This window comes from Pholcus phalangioides, unplaced genomic scaffold, assembly GCF_987345545.1.
Source record: "Pholcus phalangioides strain wild (caught in Gottingen) unplaced genomic scaffold, Ppha-v1.0 ptg000003l_1, whole genome shotgun sequence".
NCBI lineage: Eukaryota > Metazoa > Arthropoda > Arachnida > Araneae > Pholcidae > Pholcus > Pholcus phalangioides.
Window position 1 is genome coordinate 23,490,358 of NW_028301596.1, and position 21,743 is coordinate 23,512,100.

General features: G+C 38.2%; 1 protein-coding gene across 1 annotated transcript in view; it reads left to right on the forward strand.

Annotated features, from left to right (window-relative positions):
* LOC149088323 (citrate synthase, mitochondrial-like) overlaps positions 1 to 21,743 on the forward strand; it is a 137,958-nt gene that overhangs the window by 39,735 nt on the left and 76,480 nt on the right. Inside the window, exon 3 of the mRNA XM_089246948.1 lies at positions 21,253 to 21,360. Coding sequence (XP_089103074.1) covers positions 21,253 to 21,360 — 108 coding nt within the window. The remainder of the gene's footprint in view (positions 1 to 21,252; positions 21,361 to 21,743) is intronic.

The window sequence follows — 21,743 nt, forward strand, 5'->3', positions numbered from 1 at the left end:
TCAGAATTAATGTGCTGCCATCTATAAGTAAAAATACCAGCCAAGTAGTCATGACATAACATGACACTTTATTTTACGTCCTTTATACCTACAAGGGCTTTAGGACCGCTTTAAAACAAAAATTTACACTACGTAATATACATGTAAATATGTGAGTACATATACGCAATGTGAATACATGAACGCAAAATTTACATTAAAGATGGTAGAATTTGCACAAATCTTACATGATAGGGATGGGGGAAAATCACACTTGGAAATTCTGACCAAAAATACACATAGAGAAAGCAAAATATAAAATTTCAGAGAGATTAAAAAAAAACAAAAAAAAAAACCACACACAAACAAGAATTACGAATTTCATTTCCATTCAAATGCTTCTCACATAGTAAAAAATAAATAACTGCGGTATACATAACATAGTAAATATCTCATTTCACATCTGATGTGAATACAGAAACAGAAAAAATCAAAATTCAACGCAAATTAAAATCTGTTACATGCATAAAAATATTTTTCAAAAGCATGAACAAATTGTTCAGCATTCGCCTTTAATAAATTCATCCAAGACAAACGATTGACATTGGGAATCGAAAGGCTAATAGCAAATTGACGGCGTTGTTCAATCTAATGTTTACAAATGAACATGAAATACAGTAAAGTCTCAGGATCTGAACAATGATCACAGATCGGAGATGAAATCTGATTTATTCTATGTAAATAATCTTTGGTGGGTGCTCTGTTTGTAAGTAAACGATAAAAAAAGTGTTTCATATTTTAGACTGTGAGTATAATTTAACACAGTTGAAAAAGTCGATTGCGTAGATATATTCGTTTTGACAAGTAAAATGCTGATCAACGTTGTTTTTAAAACAATTTCCAAAACGATTAAGAATATCTTCCATAAAAGTGAAAGAAGGAAAGTTTCAGTTATTATTTCATGTCGCAAGTCGTGCTACTTTATCGGCAATCTCGTTATATAAAATATTCTTATGGCCAGGAGTCCACACCAAAGTGATTGAATTTGCAATGTTTTTTGCATGTGCAAGACAGGAATGTGTCAATAATGTTACAGAATGGGAACGGGGATTTACATTTTTCAAAGCAAAAAGTGATGCTTTGCTATCGGTAAAAATAACGTAATTACGTCTCTCACAGATGAGCTTGGTAGCTGCATATGCAATAGCAAGACACTCTGCAGTAAAAACGGAGGAGTAATCATGAACTAAAGCTTGTATACATGAATTATTATTAGGGCAATAGATTCTCACCGACATATGTTGAGCTTTGGATGCATCTGTAGCTATGATAACATTAGACGACCAATTTTCTGTCATATGTTGATTAACTAATATTGGAATCATATGGTCGTAAATACTTTCATGAAAGGGAAGATCATCAATATGAAAGCTGATATTGGAGTTACTCCAAGGAGGAGTTGAAAATGTCAGTGTTTGTAACGGAGTATGCCATAAAAAAATACTATAACTCGAAAAACCTTTAATAATATTAGAGCAAATAGCCAGAATTTTATTACTCGGAGCTCCACGTAATCTTCCAGCTATAAGTTTCAAGATATTGATAAGTTTGGATCCACGTTTTGTGAGGGAATCTATTTGTGTTTTCCAAGACATTTTCATATCAAGAAATATTCCTAAAACCTTCATATCGGCAAGGTATGAAAGCCTAGAGCCATTAAAAATGATACTAGGAATTTCAATGTTGCGGCGTTGCGTGAAAAGTGTAAAAGACCATTTTTCTGTGGAAAATTCAAATTTCCTTTATTTAAGACTTCCTTTATTTATAAGCACAGTTACAAAACATTTAGGGGCTAAGCAAGCTTGTGAGCCCACAAAACAATATCCGATACATATCTGTCGGCATAAATAATAACGAGAGAAAAAAAGAAATAAAAAAACACACATATATATAACACCAACAAATAAGTGGCAACGGGAATGGAATTGATAAACAAAAAAATTTGGCATTTAGCAGCGTATGCAAGATAAAAGAAGATTACATTACAATATCAAGCAGATAATTTAAATCTTCTTGAGTTTACAACCAAGATTTTAAATTGATAAAAAAGATGTACATGAAGATTGTTCTTTTATTAACTGAGGAAGTAAATCAAATATTTTGGGAGCTAAATAAAGGAAAAAATTTTGGAAACGAGTTTTATTTGGCCTTGGTACCTGTATAGTATGACGTCTAAATTGCATTCCAGACTTATGTAATTTCAGATTGAGATGGCCACTTCTTTTATAAAACATTTTTAAACTTCTATAAACGTACAAATGTTGCAGAGGGAGTAGCTTTAATTGATTGAAAAGTGGAAATGTATGCGTGAGTCTATTTTTACTCAGAATGATACGGATGAAGGACTTCTGTGTGACAAAAAGTGAAGAAAGATTGCTGACGTATGTCCCACCACAACATGTAATGCCGTAACTCACTCTAGATTCTACTAACGCAAAATAAAGAAGTTTTAAAATGGATTGGGAACATTTATTCCTGATAAAATAAAATTTCCTAATGTTCCGATTTAATTCTACACTCAAATAATTAATATGTGTTTTCCAGGATAATTTTGAGTCTAAAAAAATCCCTAGATACTTAAAGGTGTCTACTCTATTTACAACTGTGCACATACAATCCGAGATACAGCCATCTATCATACTATGATATTTTAGGACACCAAAATCATCGAAAGTACCAGAACCAAATAACATATATTTAATTTTATCTATATTTAATTTTAAATTATTATTTCTAAACCAGATATTTATTGAGTTAAGATAATTTTGCATGTTATTCCTCAAGTTAATTGAAGAGCTTTCAGAGTAACAAAGAGCTAAATCATCAGCAAAAAGCAGTGATTTTTCCTTTCAAATTAAAGTTACACAGGTCATTTATAAATATTAGGAATAAAATAGGTCCAAGTACTGATCCTTGAGGTACACCAGATGTAATTTGTCTTTTAGAACTCAAAACGGAATTTATTTTCACACTTTGAACTCTGTTAGCAAGATATGTTTTTAAAAATTTAAGTGGCAAACCCCGAATTCCTGCATATTCTAGTTTGGTTAGAAGAATACTAGGATTCACGGTATCAAAAGCTTTGCTGATATCTAAAAATAATGAAGCAACTTTACAATTATTGTTATCTGCTATATACACATTTGAAAGAAAATTAACAAGAGCGTCCTCTGTACTTTTTGCCTTTCTGAATCCAAATTGGTTCTCACTAAAAAAATTAATGCTGTCAAGAAATTTAATTATTCTTGATTTAATTATTTTTTCTATGACCTTTGAGAAGACAGATAGTAAAGAAATCGGTCTGTAATTATTAACATTCTTTTTGTCCCCATTCTTGTGTATTGGAGAAATGATTGCAAGTTTCAGGCACTCTGGAAATTCGCCACTGATAAAACTTAAATTAAAAATAAACGATAAGACATCACTTACACATAGTGCAATGCACTTCAATGTTATGGAATTAATTTTGTCAAATCCTGGCGATTTTTTGGAGTGTAAAGAATTTATTGTACTCAATACTTCATGACTATCCGTAGGGTATATAAATAAGGATTTCTCAAAAAAATTTATTTGAACAATTTAATGAATTACAATTATTAGGAACATCATTGTTACAAAAATTAGAAAAAAAGTCATTAAAACATTCAGCAATATCATTTGGATTCGTTATTTCACCAGTTGTTTCAGTAAAAACATTGTCAATGCTGCTATATTTATCCTCACCAATTAATTCGTTAATTAAATTCCTTTGAGATTTTGAATCACCGTTTGCTTGAATAAATGCTGCAGTATAATAGTCATTCTTATTTTGTTTTATCTCATTGTTTAACATACACTGAAGAGCCAAAAAAACTGTGCCTAATATCGTGTAGGGCCCCCGCGAGTACGCAGAAGTGCCGCAACACGACGTGGCATGGACTCGACTAGTGTCTGAAGTAGTGCTGGAGGTAATTGGCACCATGAATCCTGCAGGGCTGTCCATAAATCCGTAGGAGTAAGAGGGGGGGGTGGAGATCTCTTCTGAACAGCACGTTGCAAGGCATCCCAGATATGTTCAATAATGTTCATGTCTGGGGATTTAGGTGGCCAGCGGACGTGTTTAAATACAGAAGAGTGTTGCTGGAGCACTTTGTAGCAATTCTGGACGTGTGGGGGTGTCGCATTGTCCTGCTGAAATTGTCCAAGTCCGTCAGAATGCACAATGGACATGAATGGGTGCAGCTGATCAGACAGGATGCTTACGTACCTGTCACTTGTCAGAGTCGTATCTAGACGTATCAGGGGTCCTATATCACGCCAACTGCACACGCCCCATACCATCACAGAGCCTCCACCAGCTTGAACAGTCCCCTGTTGACATGTAGGGTCCATGGATTCATGAGGTGGTCTCTATACCCGTACACGTCCATCAGCTCGAAGCAATTGGAACCGGGACTCGCCAGACCAGGCAACGTGTTTCCAGTCCGCAACAGTCCAATGTCGGTGTTGTCGGGCCCAGGTGAGGCGTAAAGCTTTGTGTCGTGCAGTCATCAAGGGTAAAATGGCATGCTATTATTATTTCTGAAACAAGGGAGGAAGCCCGAAGACCTTGACTCTTACAGACCCATAACATTATTATCGAATGCTGGGAAGATATTTGAACGTATACTCATAAATAGAATGGATTATTTCTTAAACAAACAGAATTGGTTCCATCCGCTACAGTTTGGATTTAGAAAAGGGAAATCGACAGAAAAAGCAATAGACAACATGATGCAAGAATTGAAACGACAAAAAGAAAAGAGTAATTTCTCTGCTGTGATCCTTCTCGATATCAAGTCAGCATTCGATAATCTTCGCCATGAGCTCATATATAATAGGCTATCGTCAATTTCAACAATACCTGATAATTTACTTAAAAGCACTTTAAGTATTTTAGAAAAAAGAAGTATATCTATCATGACAGATAGAGGGCCTGCAACAAAGACACAGAAACAGGGATGCCCTCAGGGCTCCTGTAGTGGTCCTTTTTTTTGGAATGTTATTATTAACGACCTTCTCAAACATCAATGGCCAGACGATGTATGCCTACAAGTATATGCTGATGATATCATTCTTATAGTATCAAGCAACACATCAAAATCCATCAATGAAATTGCCACCCGATGTCTAAAAGAAATAGAAGAATGGCTTGAAATTAATCACCTGCAACTTCAAACGAACAAGATTGCATATTTCTGGCCTTATAGAAAGAAAGGACGCCTGAAAATCCAATATGATAACCAACACATCAAAAGAACACGGAACTTTAAATATCTGGGAATCAATTTTGACGAAAAATTTAACTGGATCTACCACATTGACCAACAAGTACTTAAAGCTCATAAAACACTCCAGTCTTTCTATAGGATTGGGGGCAGCAAGTGGGGTATTAACAGGCTATTCAGAAATATCTATTATCGAACCATTATCATCCCCCAATTATCCTATGGATCGAGTATTTGGTTTGCAAACCCCACCTGCAGAATGAAACGCAAGATGCTGACAGCTCAAAGGCAATACTTACTTTTTGTAACAGGTGGATATAATACTACGCCAACTAATGTGTTACAACTTTCCACTGGAAATTTACCTTTGGACCTTCAAATAGAAGTTATATCGAAAAAGAAGCCGACTCCTTCTATTAAGACACAATGTCATATGTAACGATTTCAGTCTACTAGCATCTGCATACGAAGAAAAAATAACCTCATGGCCTCATCATCCGGCCATAGATCTTCAAGATAATCAGCTCATCACTGAAGAAAAAGACATTCCAACTGCCATCAAAATATATACGGATGGCTCGAAAACTTCTAATGGAGTTGCTTCGGCTTTTGTCGTCTTTCGCAACAACGTCATCATACACGAATGGTCACAAAGGCTCCAAGACTTCAACTCTGTTTTCCAGGCAGAATTGTATGCTATTCATCAGGCAATTCTCCATATACTACATGAGAACGAACCTATTCAGATTATATCCGACAGTCTTTCCAGTATTCTCGCGCTTAGAAATAATTTTTCCCCCACCCGACTTGTACGACAAATCAGAGCAAATCTAATTGACAAGCCCAACACTTTCATCTCATGGACCAGGGCCCATGTGGGTAATCAAGGGAATGAATTAGCAGACGCACTTGCTAAAACAGCTACTTCATCAGAAAATATGAACTCTGATGTTTTTCCTCCCTGGTCTCATGCCAAACACAAGATACTTTGTGTAGCGAAAGAAACTTGGCAGTCCAGATGGATTGATGGTGAACAACGGGGCAGAAAGGTCTTCCAAATCATAAATAAGACCAAAATCTTCAACCAACCATGGATTAGAGAAAGGACAATCCTATATAGTGAGCATGGCCCTGTTCCGTATTACTTAAGGAGATTTAAAATATCTAAAAATAAATTATGTGCTTGTGGGGAAATCGGAACATTTCCTCACTATATTTGGTCGTGTCCAAGCACTGCATCCTACCATCAGCCCCCGATTAATCTAAAACATTTCCACGTCTGGAAACGTCAAGTAATAAAAACTAAAAACTGGGCTGACATCATTAAACTTATCAACTTTCTAGAGGAAAATCTGTCGTTACTGCACAGCAAAAATGAAGAAGATCTCTTTGAATCTGATGAGAGTGGTGAAGACATCCCTGTCTTCACCATGGTGACTAGATCGATGGCCAGATCAGCATCGACACCCCAAATCTAATGACACGCTGAAATTGTAAAAATGTGTTCACATTTTTTTCCTTCTCTCGGACTGTGACGTGCATTGTGCTTACCACAGATGTTTAATTTTCACTGTTTTTTGTTTCCCATAGTGATTTAACTAATTTTTATTTTCTACTCCTCATATACATATGTACTTGAAAGGACTGTGACGTGCATTGTGCTTACCACAGATGTTTAATTTTTACTGTTTTTTGTGTTTCCCATAGTGATTTAACTGATGTTTATTTTCTATTCCTCATATACATATGTACTTGAACGGACTGTGACGTGCATTGTGCTTACCACAGATGCTTAAGATTTGAATATTTCTTGTGCTTACCATATTTGCATTTTCGTGTTCTTCATATTTGCATTTTCGTGTTCTTCATATTTGCATTTTCGTGTTCTTCATATTTGCATTTTCGTGTTCTTCATATTTACATTTCCGTGTTCTTCATATTTGCATTTCTGTTGTTCCCCGTTTTTTTTTCTCTCGGACTGTGACCTGCATTGTGCTTACCACAGATGTTTATTTTTCATTGTTCTGTGTTTTCCAGTGTTATATAACTGATATATAGTATATATAACTGATGTTTTCCCCCACCCTTTTCATACATACTGAACTGTGACGTGCATTGTGCTTCCACAAATGTTTAATTTTCACATTATTTTGTAAATTACTATATATATTTTACGTCCCCCCCCCCCCCCCATGTACTTTGAAAAAGTGTTCTCATGTTTGATCGGGTAGGGTGGATGGATTTGATGGGCTGGGGAAGGTGTTGCTACTTTTCCAACAGATACCCTTTACGTTAGAGGTTCCGTAAGGAATATTAACGTGGGTATCTGTCTGGTAGTTCAAGTTCAAGTCATCAAGGGTACACGAGTGGGCCTTCGGCTCCGAAAGCCCATATCGATGATGTTTCGTTGAATGTTTCGCACGCTGACACTTGTTGATGGCCCAGCATTGAAATCTGCAGTAATTTGTGGAAGGGTTGCACGTCTGTCACGTTTAATGATTCTCGTCAGTCAATGACGAGGTTGGTGCCGTTCTTGCATGATCTTTTTCCGGCCGCTGCGATGTCGTAGATTTAATTTTTTACCGGATTCCCGATATTCACGGTACACTCGTGAAATGGTCGTACGTGAAAATCCAAATTTCATCGCTACCTCGGAGATGCTGTGTCGCATCTCTCGTGCGCCGACTATAACACCACGTTCAAACTCACTTAAATCTCGATAACCTTCCATTGTAGCAGCAGTAACCGATCTACAACTATGCCAGACACTTATTGTGTTATATAGGCGTTGCCGACAGCAGCGCCGTACTCTGATTGGTTCCATATCTCTTTATTTGCATACGCATGCCTGTACCAGTTTTTTTGGCTCTTCAGTTTATTTCTAAATGTGTTGAAATTATATCGCAGCTCAATGTCAAACGGTTTCTTTTTAATTTCTTTCAATAATTTATGTTTAATTTTAATTTTTCAATAAATTTTTTTCGTAATCCAGGGTTTTCTTATTCTTTTATTATACTTTACTCTAGTAGAAGCATCAACACAATTCTTAATTAAATCCAAGAAAGTATTCATTGCCGAGTTTGCAGATTCACAACTGTAAACAGTATCCCGCGTATCCATTTTTACAAGATCAATCAATTGATTTTTATCAAGATAGGTAAAGCACCTTGTTTCACAATTTGAGTCATTGCTGTCTAAATGAAATAGTTTTTTTCGAATTTAAATTTCTGGATCTACAAAAAATATGATCTATGCAAGTTGACGTTTCATCGGTTTCTCTAGTTGGAGAATTAATTAACGATTCAAATCCAGATCTTGACATCAAATTCACATAAGAAAAAATATTTAAGTCTTCAGATCTTAAAATATCAATGTTTAAGTCACCGATCAAATACATATCTTTATCTCGTTTATAATCAAGCAAATAAATTAATTTCGTTTATGAATGTGTCAATAGAATACATGTGATACCTGTAAATGCTTAATAAAATAAATTTGTATTTCCCGTAAGTGCAATCAACCAACAGCGAATCAACACATGTCATCTCATTTAAATGCAACTTATTAAAAATTATACTTTCAGAAAAAAACAGTGCTGTACCACCAGAGCGATTTATGTTTCCACATTTAAATAAACTTCTGTACCCATGTAAACGAAGTTTCGCATTCAGAGATCCAGATTTCACTGAGTATTATTACTGAGGGTTTTATATCAAGCTGATCTAAATATGCTACAAAGATGTCAAAATTTGCACGTAAACTACGTATATTTAAATGGGCCATGGTAAGATTATTTATATTGTCATAACAAAATATGTTGAAATCATCAACTGTAGAAAATGTCAAATTCTGATCCATTTAAAAAAAACAAGCAAAATCAATCACATACCTGAGTTACAAATTTTTCAATATATCTGAATTCACTACGCGAAATGATCGATCACCAGATTGCTTTCTCATTAGAATCTTATCATCTTTGACCCACACGAAAGTATAACCCTTCTGTTTTGCAACTTCCTTGGCCTTCTTGAGAAGTAGTTTATTCTGCTGCGTGAGGTGCTCGTTGATGAACACTCGCTGTTGTTCCGAGAAGGCGCCATGGATGTCTTTCGCTGTAAAACGCATTTTTCGTGATGCGGTAATGTAGGCATCCCGAATGTCCCGTGAACGGAATTGTGCAACGATTTTGTCAGATTGTTGGTCACTGTAGTTTCTGATCCGGTGCGCGGCATCAATGTCCATCTCCGATACCTCAAGTCCAGCTTTCTGCCCGATCGTGGATACCATAGTCTTCACATTTTCATCTTTCGTGCGTGGAATTCCAGAAATCTCTACATTCCGATTCCGGCAATACTGTGACAGGTCATTTACTTGGCACATCAAGTCACTTACTTGAACTTCCAGCGATGCCTGATTCCGAGAAAGGGATTCTTGTTTTGAACGTATTTCATCGGTTGACACTTGCAATTCGTGTATTTGACCCCGGTAGATCCCAATTGACTCCTTCATTTCTTCCAGCTTTTGCGAGTTGTCTTTGATCTCCTTCAAAATCTCCATCTTGAAAGCCGCAAACATTGATTCCAATCTCGAAAATATCGCACTTTCAAAAGACCTGCAGAAATCACACATCCATGTATTTTTCCGCGAAGTACCACGAAGTGCCGGTAATGCCAGTGCATACGAAATGGAAACCTCGGCCACAGTTTCCCGCGCATTTTACCAAATCCTTCGTATTTGCGATGTTAGACTTGCACACGCCACAGTTTTCCATTCCTTACAATTTACTCGTTAAATTACAAAATAAAACAGCCTAAATTATTAAAATAAATCAATTTAAATCAATAAAATAAGAAGAAAACGAGAGACGTGAAAAAAACGTTGTCCTACTTCCTGCGCCACCTTCAAAACCCCATAATCTACCCCAATTCAAAATTTTGTCGAAGTCCCTATGTAATTTTCGAATAAATGAAGATGTATCACTACCACTGCAATATAAATATATATCGTCAGCATAAATAAAAATATCTACATCATTTATGATGCATATAATATCTGCGACATAAATATTAAAACACCACGGTGAAATAACGCATCCTTGAGGTATACCTCTGCGAAAGAGAAATGGGCTGGATACATAGTTTCTCCAGCTAATATAATTCATACGTTCAGCTAAGAAATTCTCCATCCAAAGAATAAAGTTTCCATCAAAATCCATCTGCCGAAGTTTGAATATTAGTGCCGAATGAATCAGAGAATCGTAAGCGCCTTTCAAATCAAGTGAAACCAGTATACCGATTTCCCTACTTTGAAAAGTTTTTTGAATAAGATATTTCAAATCGCAAAGTAGAGACAAAGTTCCACTTTTTGGTTTGAATGCATATAAGTTTTTAGGAAAAATCTTGTATTTTATAGAAATTCAAATTAAGTCGTCGAATGATAATACGTTCAAAAATCTTCATGCAACTATTAGGAAAATGGAAAGTCTCACTGAAGTTCGCCACGGTCACCTACCAACATACTGTCTACCGTCTTCGTGGCAGACATAAGGGATACGTGCATCATCGGAGTGGATTTCTTGAGGAAACACGGATTTTCCTTGGACATGAGGAATGACCAGCTGCACACGCCGAAGGAGCGTATCGCCCTGCTCGGATGTGATCGCGACGATGTGCCTCCAAGGAAAGTGATAGACATTCCAAAGGTGGAAAAAGAGTGCATCGCCGATCCAAAGAAAACCAATGGCAGGACCGGAACTGTGCTCTCACGAGGATCAGATGGCAGGAAGAGGACGATCCAGCCTCGTAAAGAAAAAAGCGCCTGGAAATGCCGACGCCCTGACGAGAGGACCGGATCCACAGAATCATCGTCGTTGCTCCAAGGCAGAAGAGAAGTGCGGACCGGTGAAACATCTAGTGAGACGGATAACATCTCAAGTCTCAAGTGACGATCCTTGGAGCGACGAGAACACCAGGAAGGCCCAGCTAGAAGATCCCGACATACGACCAATCACGGAGTGGAAGGAATCCACCGGGAGTAAACCAACATGGCGAGACGTCGCTTCTTCCAGTCCAACGATCAAAAGATACTGGGCGCTATGGGACTCTCTGGAGATGAGAGATGGCGTGCTGTACCGCAGATGGGAGTCGGAGGATAGAAAGACGTTCCGGTGGCAACTCGTCCTGCCAAGAAGCCGTGTGAAAGATGCGCTGAAAGAATTGCACGAAAGCCCGACCGGTGGACATTTCGGCGTGATTAAGACTCTCCAGAAGGTCCGTGAACGATTCTGTTGGGGCAAATCCAGAACCGATGCGAAAGAGTGGTGCAAGGATTGCGACACCTGCGCCGCCCGCAAAGGACATCCGAGGCGCACCCGGGACCGCCTTCACCGCCGCAACGTCGAAGCGCCATTGGAAAGAATTCGACCGTTACCGAGGACTGCCCAGACGCAAGCCAGGTGATCTAATGTTTCGGCTACCGAGAGATGCTGCTCTTTCACCGGAAGAACACGTCCAGGGACTCCAGGAGCGCCTCGAGGACATGCATCGAATCGCCAGACACAGGATCAACGCTCCGGAAAGATGAAGAACCGCTGCGATGCGAGGGCCGCGTCTCATGACTTCAAGGAAGAGGACCTCGTCTGGCTCTGGAATCCGAAGCGCCGGAAAGGATTGTGCCCGAAACTTCAGACGTCATGGAAAGGACCCTACAGAGTCGTGAAGAGACTGAACGACGTCGTAGCTCGGATCCAGAAGACGCCATCCTCGAAGTGCAAGGTGGTCCACTTCAACAGACTGGCCTCTTACCGCAAGGACAACCCGTCGATTTAAAGACTGAATTGTCGGGACAAACAATTCTAAGAGAGGGGCAATGTTACGAACTATCGACGATAGATGGCGCGATTCGTTTGATGGCTCTCAGAAATATCGAAATCGGTTGATACCGGTTTCGGTTTGGCGGAAAGGACTGTGATTGGTGGAGAACTGGCACGGCGTGTAGAGAAAAATCTAGAAAGTCCCGCCCCTCCATACGGTAGCGCCACCGACTAGGAAACTGTGAAATAGAATTTTGTGGAATGTTCTTTTTCTCGAAGTTTCAATCCGAGTTATTAATACCGTGGTGCTCACAAGATGGCAGACTGAGAGAGGTTAGACAGGCTAAAAGAGACTCGAATAGACAGACTCTATTGCTGAAGTCAGTTGCGTTTAAACTTTGCGAGAAAGTTATTAGCTCTCTGATTAGCTTGTAAATACGTGTAAAGTGCTGTTCTGTAAATAAATCTGTGTTTGTTTGTCGAACCGCTTCTTGTTTTGCAACATCGAAGTCTTGTGGAAAATTATCCGGAACAATACTGATAAAGTCTATTATCAGATCACTACTGAAACAGAGATCAATAGTATTGCAAGACGAAGAGGTAAAGTGAGTTGGACTTAAAGGTCTGATTAAAAGCATTTTCTGTTTTATGAACCAATTATAAAGTAGTCGTCCAGGAGTATCTACACGACTAGATCGCCATCCTGATGAGATGCATTGAAATCAGAAATTATTAAGAAAGGAGGAGAAATTCTGCTTTCGATTAGATCGAGGATATTCAAGAAATTATCATGATTTGAAAAATAAACGTTAGCTATTGTAATACTCTTCTGACGGAAAAAAACCTGCACAATAAGAATTTCCACTCCTGGATAGTTACATTTGAAAATTATTTGAGATGAAAAATCACTACGAACACCAATCAGTACACCACCCCGCCTCTCGGTTCCTCTGTCACATCGAAATATTTGAAAGTTTGGTAAATAAAAATTATCGGATATTGACAGAAATGTTTCCTGTATTAAAATAATTTCATATTCATGAATAAATCGTAATATTGAATCTTTTTTGTTACGAATGCTTTGAGCATTCTATTGCAATATATTAACAAATTGACTCATTACAATGAATATATAAATAAATTGTACAGTTTTTGTCCACTTACTGTTCACTTTGAGACCCACCTCCATCTGAAACGTCCATACTATAGACAGTGTTATTCAAGTTCTTTGAACCAACAATATTCTGGGTCGAGGAAGTAGAAGTACCGGAAGTAGGGGAAATTGTAGCTCCATACTTATTTGATTTTTTTCTTGGTGGAGTGACATTATCTTGTAAGTTCCGAATTTCGTCCACGCACGATTCAATCATCGCTTACATGCTTGTAGCGATTTCCAACTTCAATGATTCAAACATTTCATTAAATTCACTTTTTGTTATAAATGAACAAAAGTTATTTGTGATCGGAGAATTCTTGTTATTCAAACCCAAATCCTCACGCAACTTGGTAAACATGTCTGTGATCTCAGCTTTGGTGATCCAATTTGACGTATCTGGAATGTTGCTTTGCTGTTTCGAAGATAATTTCGCGCTTTGAGAATTTTTTCGATTTTCAAAAATCTTACGTGCATTGGCTAATGTTATGTGACTGACACACTTAAAATCCAAAATTTTTTGTTCCTGTTTAAAGTAATCACATGATCTGTCACTCGCTGCGTGCTCTTCCATGCAATTACTACATTTCAATTTTTGAGAAACACAAGTTTCGGTGGGATGGTTTTCTGAACATTTTCCACACACAACAATAGTGGCAGAACAATGCTTCATTGCATGGGTATATTTATGGCATTTTTTGCATTGTCGAGGATTATCAATAAATAGTTTTATGTTGTAGCGTTCAAGCCATAAAATTATTTTTTCTGGGAGGTAGTGGCCCAACGATTGAATGAGTACTGTGTTTGTTGGCTTACCTTTATACTTGAAACGACGTATTGATAGACCCATCATATCGTTTTTTTCCTCAATTTCATCAGCAACATTTCCTAGATCTTCATCAACTTCGACGTCACGCAAGAGAAATCTTGATGACAATTCCTCCAGCATGAATTTTGGATTAACTGCAATACCCATGATGGATTTCAAGTCTAGAAGGTCACATGCTGTATTAATGTTCGTTGTTTCGATTATTGGGTCGCCCTTTGCTGTGTATTTCACAGCCTGTAGATCTTTCGATGATCGAACGCTTTCGTATAATGCCTGGCTGAAGACTTTCGGTTTCGACTTCGGAAACTTGGTATCAATCGGAACCAACATGATATGAAACGCAGAAAATCCTAGAAAGTCAGCTTTTTTTATAATATCCATATATGAATGATTGGTTTGGAAAACACATGGGTCATCCACTTCCATGTTTGTATTTTTTGATGTATCACCACATTTCTTATCTATCATAAAATGAATTTCTAGTTGAGAGCAAACGAAAGGGGGAGAGAGAGAGAGAAAAAAAACCCACAAAAAACAAATTTGAATAAATACGATTCAGACAAAAACAAAAAAAAGGCAAAAAAAAATTCTCTTTCAACAAAGGATAACCGGTTTTTCTCGCAGCGAACACTCGAGCGTCCTTCCCGTAACGTGGCTGAACGTCGAATCCCAGCCAAGTAGTGTATTTAGCTTTAAAGAAGCAGAAAATTAAAAAATAAGTAAAAAAATATATATATAATTCTTTTTATTTGATAAAAACTTTCAAAATTTCCCACCATTTATCAATTTTAGCCAATTTTTTCACCGATTCAGATGATTAATCTATTTACAGCCACAAACCAGTGTCGTTGAAGGGCTAGTATTTTTATGCTCTAAGAATTCAGTATCATTGCTGATTGGTTGAAAAAACCTGAATTTCAGGATTTTTTACCAATTAGCAATGACGTTCCATTTTTAGTGCATAAAACTCCTAGCCCTAAGAGCTCTCGTAAGGGGCGGAAATTGCAAAAACCAGTCTGAAGCGGAACTGGAATAGAGAGAAAAAATACTTTTTTTGTGTCGAAGATCACGAACTATGCAAAATGTCCCTTAAAATTTTGAAAATATGCTCTATCACGCGTAAAAATGGCGAAATATGCAGACAGAAATCCGAGCCCTTATCATGTTATAGATCAGGGGTCTTAAACCTTTCTCGAGTGGCGAGCACTGCCTATACCCATCATCAAACGATGAGCACACGTTACTGCAACTTTGGCATTCATATACCTGAAATCTGTATTAATTGTAGTCATTGAATGCAATTTTTACAGGGTGTTCAATCAAAGCGTTGATCAAGTCAATTGAGCGCGAGCATTAAATCGGACCCGTGTATTCATCACTCTTGATGCTTCAAGGAGCACCATGGTGCTCGCAGCATTTCTTTTCTGCAAGTGTGGAGCTTGTGAAAGCTCGGAGTATGGACGGAGATACGAGGGGAACGGGGGGGGGAACTTTTGACGCTAAGGGGCGATGCCCCCTCCCCCATCGCCCCTTAGCGTCAAAAGTGGAGTCAGCTGAGCTAATGTATATATGAATTGACATCATCATCGTGCTCCCCCCAGACTTCCAAGTCTATCTCCGCGTATGGCGGCTTTAACCGAACTCTGGGGGGGGGGGGTAGAGAAGCTCTGAACGCCGGACGAATTATTAAATAATATGGCGAATTCAAATATTTACATGATTTAATTTTTTTGCAGTGTCCCTGAACTTCTAGTCAATTGAGTTGATTTGAATGTAAGTCAATCAACGGTGACATCAGGTCAAACAAAAATGAACAACAATTATTGTCATCACACGCAATATTATTTTTAAGGAGAAATCACGAATTATATTTGATTTTATACAGAACTTCGTATGTTTTCTGAAAACAGAAAATATGCGAAGGGAAAGTGCATTGGCATATGTTCATGTCTTTTTCTCTACGAATTTATTTTGAAGTACATCCCCTCAAGGAAAGACGAGCGGCAAAAAAGATGATTGTAAGTGAAAAATAGAACATGTTTTTAATATCTCACACAAGAAGTTTTGGGGTTGCTTTGTTAGGCGCACACGCGGCGTAACAATAAAAGTGAAGGACTATGGTGCTTCTCTATTTTCACATTCAACTCCCGACGTAATATTACGTCAGAAACACTGGACAGGTTAATAGGTGGAGATATATTATATTTTCGTTGTACTCTCATCCTGGTGGAGGTATATTATCACTCGAATCGAAAATTTTTATTTTTTGGGGGGGGGGGGGGGGGCGGTCCTCCTCAAAAAATTATGATTTTTCCCAAACCTTATCAATTTCCAAGTGTCGCCATCAGATGGCGCTCGGTGTACGTGAGCTTTCGCCACAGTTCTATGCTCTTATTCCAAACATGGCTTAAACGCACTATTGCTCGGGAATTTATTTGATGAAAGGGGTTCGCTGAGTTATTATTACGCAGTGGAACCCTGGCTCGTAAGAATCAAGATCTAAGGTAATACCCAGTTCTATATCAGCCAATGTCATGGCAACACGCATCTATTTTAATCTTCGTCGTTCGTACATCTTAAAAGACACATGTCTATATCGTGCATCTGATATAGATCTACTCCCCTACTTCAGATTCACGATATAGATTTATCTTTCCTAAGATAGATCTTATCTTGGAAGACATAAGTCTATATCGTGAATCTGATAGATATGTGAAGAGATCTCTGTCAGATTCACGATATAATCGATATAGTTGATCATCTCATAATATAGAGTGATGGAATTGGAATTACTAGATTTTTTGAAAAATGCGAAAATTTAAATAATTTTAAAGAAAAGAATTTATTGTGTTCCAAAAAAGTTATTTTCCTTCACAGCAAAAATGGGATAAAATAAATATTTGACAGAAAAATTAAAGATTTAACCAATTAATAGCATAAAAAGTTTATTCAATATAGGACAAGATTATCCTATATCGCAGTTACAACATCTGATATTCCGATACATAACGATATGGTCCAGATATTATACTATGTCATTGTGCTACTGGGATACTGGGGGAAGTAGCCAGTTTTATCCCTGACCATGGGCCCCTCACAAGGGTGGGACTGACGGGGCTCCAACTCGGGACAATTTTTTTTCCACTGTATGAATTCACCCTGCAGGTGACCGGAAAAAAATCTGGTCTAGGGCCCGCTAAAGATCGCAGCCTAGGAAGGCCTTGTTGCTGGATGTAGACCATGGTCCTGACTCGTAAGATTCCAACCAATTATGAAACACTTTGAAGCCGAGAGGCTATTTAGGCTAGTTGCCCGATATTTGATATCAAATAAGCCATCAAAAAAACAAATCGACGTTGGTTTCAGTCCCTCGGCAATAAACAAAATACGACCGCGACATCGACGCGAATATGTTAAAAATTGTATCGTTTCAATCTGCGCCGCGCCATAGTAGGTCAGCAACTTTACTAATAACCTACGGAAAAAAGTTTTCAGGTGTTGCCATAAAAACGCAAACACACAGATAACGTTATCTATCCACCTATACTACGTTTATTTTTAGCTAGTGCTCAATGACACCTGATCGCGATAGAGTCGATGCCATTCCACCTGTGATGCTCCTCCCATACTTTTGCCTGATATAATAATGTTCCAACTTTTGAAGGCGGCTACACATTTGACGAACTTGACAAGCACGCATGTTCAATCTTTTTGTACAAGCATGCATTTTTTTTCTGCTATCATGCTTGAGCACATCTGTCTGAGAATTTTGCGCAAATGTTTTGATAGTACAAGCGGCTTGATTGATTAGAGGAATTTTGATTATGCATGTGTGTACAAGCCGCTCTTGCGTAAAGGTGTCTACACACGTAACTACAAGCATGCTTGAGCGTATGTATGAAAATTTTGCGCAAGCATCGTGACTGTACAAGTGGCTTGAGGAATTTTGATTACGCGTACCAGCCCTGCGTTTGTGCAAGTATAAACATATGCTGGTATTCTACACGGTTGAGTGAACATATATCATATCCCCCTTCCCCAGGAAAAGAAGCTGGAAAGCAACCATTCGCAGAAACGAACTGTTTATCTATTACAGTCTTTGCCACCTTCATAACTGCTGGTTGCGAGAAACCGCTATATTGCTGTTAACCTCTCATGAGGTGTTATAGATTCTTTCGTAATCGCATTGTCTCTAACTCTTCTGAAAGGTGTTACGAGTGACAAAAGCTTCAAATATGCTGCCTCAATCATTCTGAGATAGTTAATGCCGAGTTTAAGTAAACTGAGTTAAGGAAACTTATTTTTGAATCATTTTTATTATTTTTTCGTCACTCGTAACACGTTTCATTTCTATAGAGGAATCTCTGGAAAATTCTGGTCTGAGGCCGCCTCCGAAGACTCCAGTATAAGGGATCAAGACCCCATTTAGCCATGAATAGTTCATATGGGATGAAGTCTCTTCAAACTAAAACTACCGACATTCCAAGGAAAAAATGAAACAAAACACGTTCTTGGCAAAAAACAGAAAGAGTGAGGGTTTATCGAGAGGGAATTTCGAAAAATAGCTGAAGTATTTCCAGCATAGTATAGTATAGAACCGAGCACGCCCAGGCATATTCATATATTAGTATACCCAGTATGCCTCTAGGGGGCGGGACAGTAATACATGATTGATTATATACTAGTATACCCGCAGATCTGCACGTTTTAATTTCACGTTCTTATTCTGTATAACTTGGCTTACTCGGTGCTTCTCGACGCATGGGACTATCCGGTCACGTCTCGGGAAACTACCAAGAGGGCCTCGTGACAATTACATCTCGTTATAGTTTTCGAGAATAAGTATGCAAATTATAGAAGACAGCTATTTTTAGCTAGATGGGGACTGGGAAAAATCGCTTTGCCCGGTGACCCGTCAAAAGCGTGCACAGGATCGACATTTCGAGGGGCACAAGGAACCTTCCCAGAGAAATTTTGAATAACTAACATTCAAAAAAGAATTTTAACATAACAGATAACGATTTGGTAACATATAAAAGTATTTTCTTTCGATTCTACCTTGATTTTATCCATCTATTAAAATTGGTGTATCACGTTCTTCGGTGCCCTCGTTTTAATAAAATTCGTCGTTGGTTTGGTCGTTTTCGTCGCTGCCTTCGTCAATGGGAGAAGCCAGTGCCTCTCGCATTCGTGCAAGTCCCTTCAAGGAGATCGAGCCTCCACTTGACCTTGATGCTTCGTATCCCTATCAACACGTATGGACACCCCGTTCTACTTCGGAGATAGTTACGTCCGTGGGCAAGGTATTGTAGAGGACGAGAGTGCTATCGAGCCTGTACTCTGCGTTTTCGACTACGGACACTGTCTTGATCGGTAACGCAGAAGACTTCGACGAGCCTTCGAATAATCACCTAGATCACTTAATTCTTTATGCAAAAATATTTTTTTATTGTTCAATCGTTACTTTGAGGGTACGGGACACCTACCTGCGTAAACCTCTGGAGCCAGGGCCGTGGAATACCTTCTCTGGGCTCCGGGGCAGACATTGGGGGCCCCTTAAAAGGAAAAACAGTGTGCAAAATAAGTGTACACATTATTTGTCAGTTCCCCCCATTCTGCTCGGGGCCTCGGTTGCTCGGCCTAGTTACAGCCCTGTCTGGAGCCTATGCTGCTGTTAAGAATGCCCGGCCTTACTTTTTGGAAATTTTGTGACATCTCATTCCAAAAACTCAGCATTAACGTGAAAACTCTAGTTTGCAATATTATTAGTTTCCTCTAGATTTGAGATTTACAATATCATTGCTGTGGAAATAGCACGTGCATCTCATCTTGTGTCATAAAGTAATTTCAAGATGCTTTCATTTCTAGTATGATCTTTGAGAATTTTCTGCCGAATGACAGATAGTGTGAAAAAAGTTGGACATTAATATAAAAATACCTGCTATAATACCCGGCGCTGCCGGGGTTTTCTTCAATGAGGGTTTTTTGGATCACATGATACTAGATAATTTGATCATTTTTTGTGGTGCTCCTTTTCTCCTGATGCCCTGAGCACGTGCTTATTTTGCTAAATGGTTAATCCAGCCCTGTATATATGTGTATATTTATACATTGAAATTATAATTTTCGTACCCCCCCCCCTTCCCCAAGACCTTTGAATTTATCTCTGCATTATGGCGATAAGAGAGGGTAAATAGAAAAAAGAAGATCCAGAGAGAGAGAGAGAGAGATTTGCTGGCCTTCTCTTTCGATGGTATAGAAATTAAACCAAAGAAAATGTCACATGATTTACAATAGCAATAACCAATTATTGACTTATTAACAAAAAATAAACTCCCTTTGAAATGTTTTTTTGTATTTAGCTCCGTTATCTTTTCTCCTGTATGAAAAATATTTTGAATTAAAATATTTAATTTATTTCCCCAATTTATATATATAAATAATCGAAGATTCTTCAAGTACATGAATAAACGCCAACACAAAGCAGAGCTCACTCAAGCGTGAAAAAAGATTGACGGAGCTTACAAGCGTGAAGTATACCTGCATATATATGGTTACGCTTGCACGAACAAGCATGCATAATCAAATTCGCTCAAATTTCAAACCGCTTGTACAGTCACGATGCTTGCACAAAAATTTCATTCATACATATCCTCAAGCATTGCTTGCGCAAAAAAGTTTGCTCATACATGCTTGTTAAGATTGCAGTTACGCGTGTTGGCACCTTTAGTGAAATCATGCGGGTGCCCAAACCCATCTCCACGCTTCAGTGAACTCTGCTTGGTGTTGCTTTTTTGTTCTTGATATTTTTCTTCCGTAGGCAGCCCAAGGCGAGGGCATCATCACCCGATCTGTACATATTTCAAGAACGAACTGAAGCGAGCGTGCGTGAATGTGTGTATATCTTATTATGATACTTATACGCTTCAAGAACGAACTGAAGCGTATACTTATACCGTATGGTCGCGAAAGGGAAATCGCACATGTGTTGATACAAAAAGGTTGAACATGTAATGCGATATTGAGAGGGGTTAAAAAACATACCGTATGCATTAACTGTAGTAATATTTCATATACACAGAAATATTCTCGAAGCGAAGTAAACGACACTTTTCCTTTGCGCTACGATTTATTGAGGGTAGTGTTGATTTTTTTTTTTTCGTTCTTTCGTCAGGACCTCAAGTCGGTGATGGCGAAGGCGATTGTCGACCATCAGAAACGAGTCAAAGAGTTTCGTGAGGTTTACGGAAGCAAAGTGATCGGCGAAATCACAGTTGATCAGGTAGATTGAATCTTCGTTATGTTGTTCAACGTGAAAAATTAGAATGTATATATAATCCTATATTATTTATTATAGGCCTTAAATTGAATTGAGAGTTTTGAAAAAACACACTATTGGACATTGAATGCACGAATGTAGATATTGGACTAGAGATCAGAGGTTCTCAACCTTTTTCGACTAACGGAGCCCCTAGAGTTTACCTTATGTTTTTCAATTGAATGGTCTAACGGGCGGGGGAGTGGTTAATAGGTAAATACAAAGTAAAACAAAAAACTAAACAATTATGCAATGCCCATGCAATGAAATTATGTTTAAAAAGTTGCCAAAAAAATTTGAAATCTACCACAATATCTCAATTTATAATCCTACTTACACACACAACC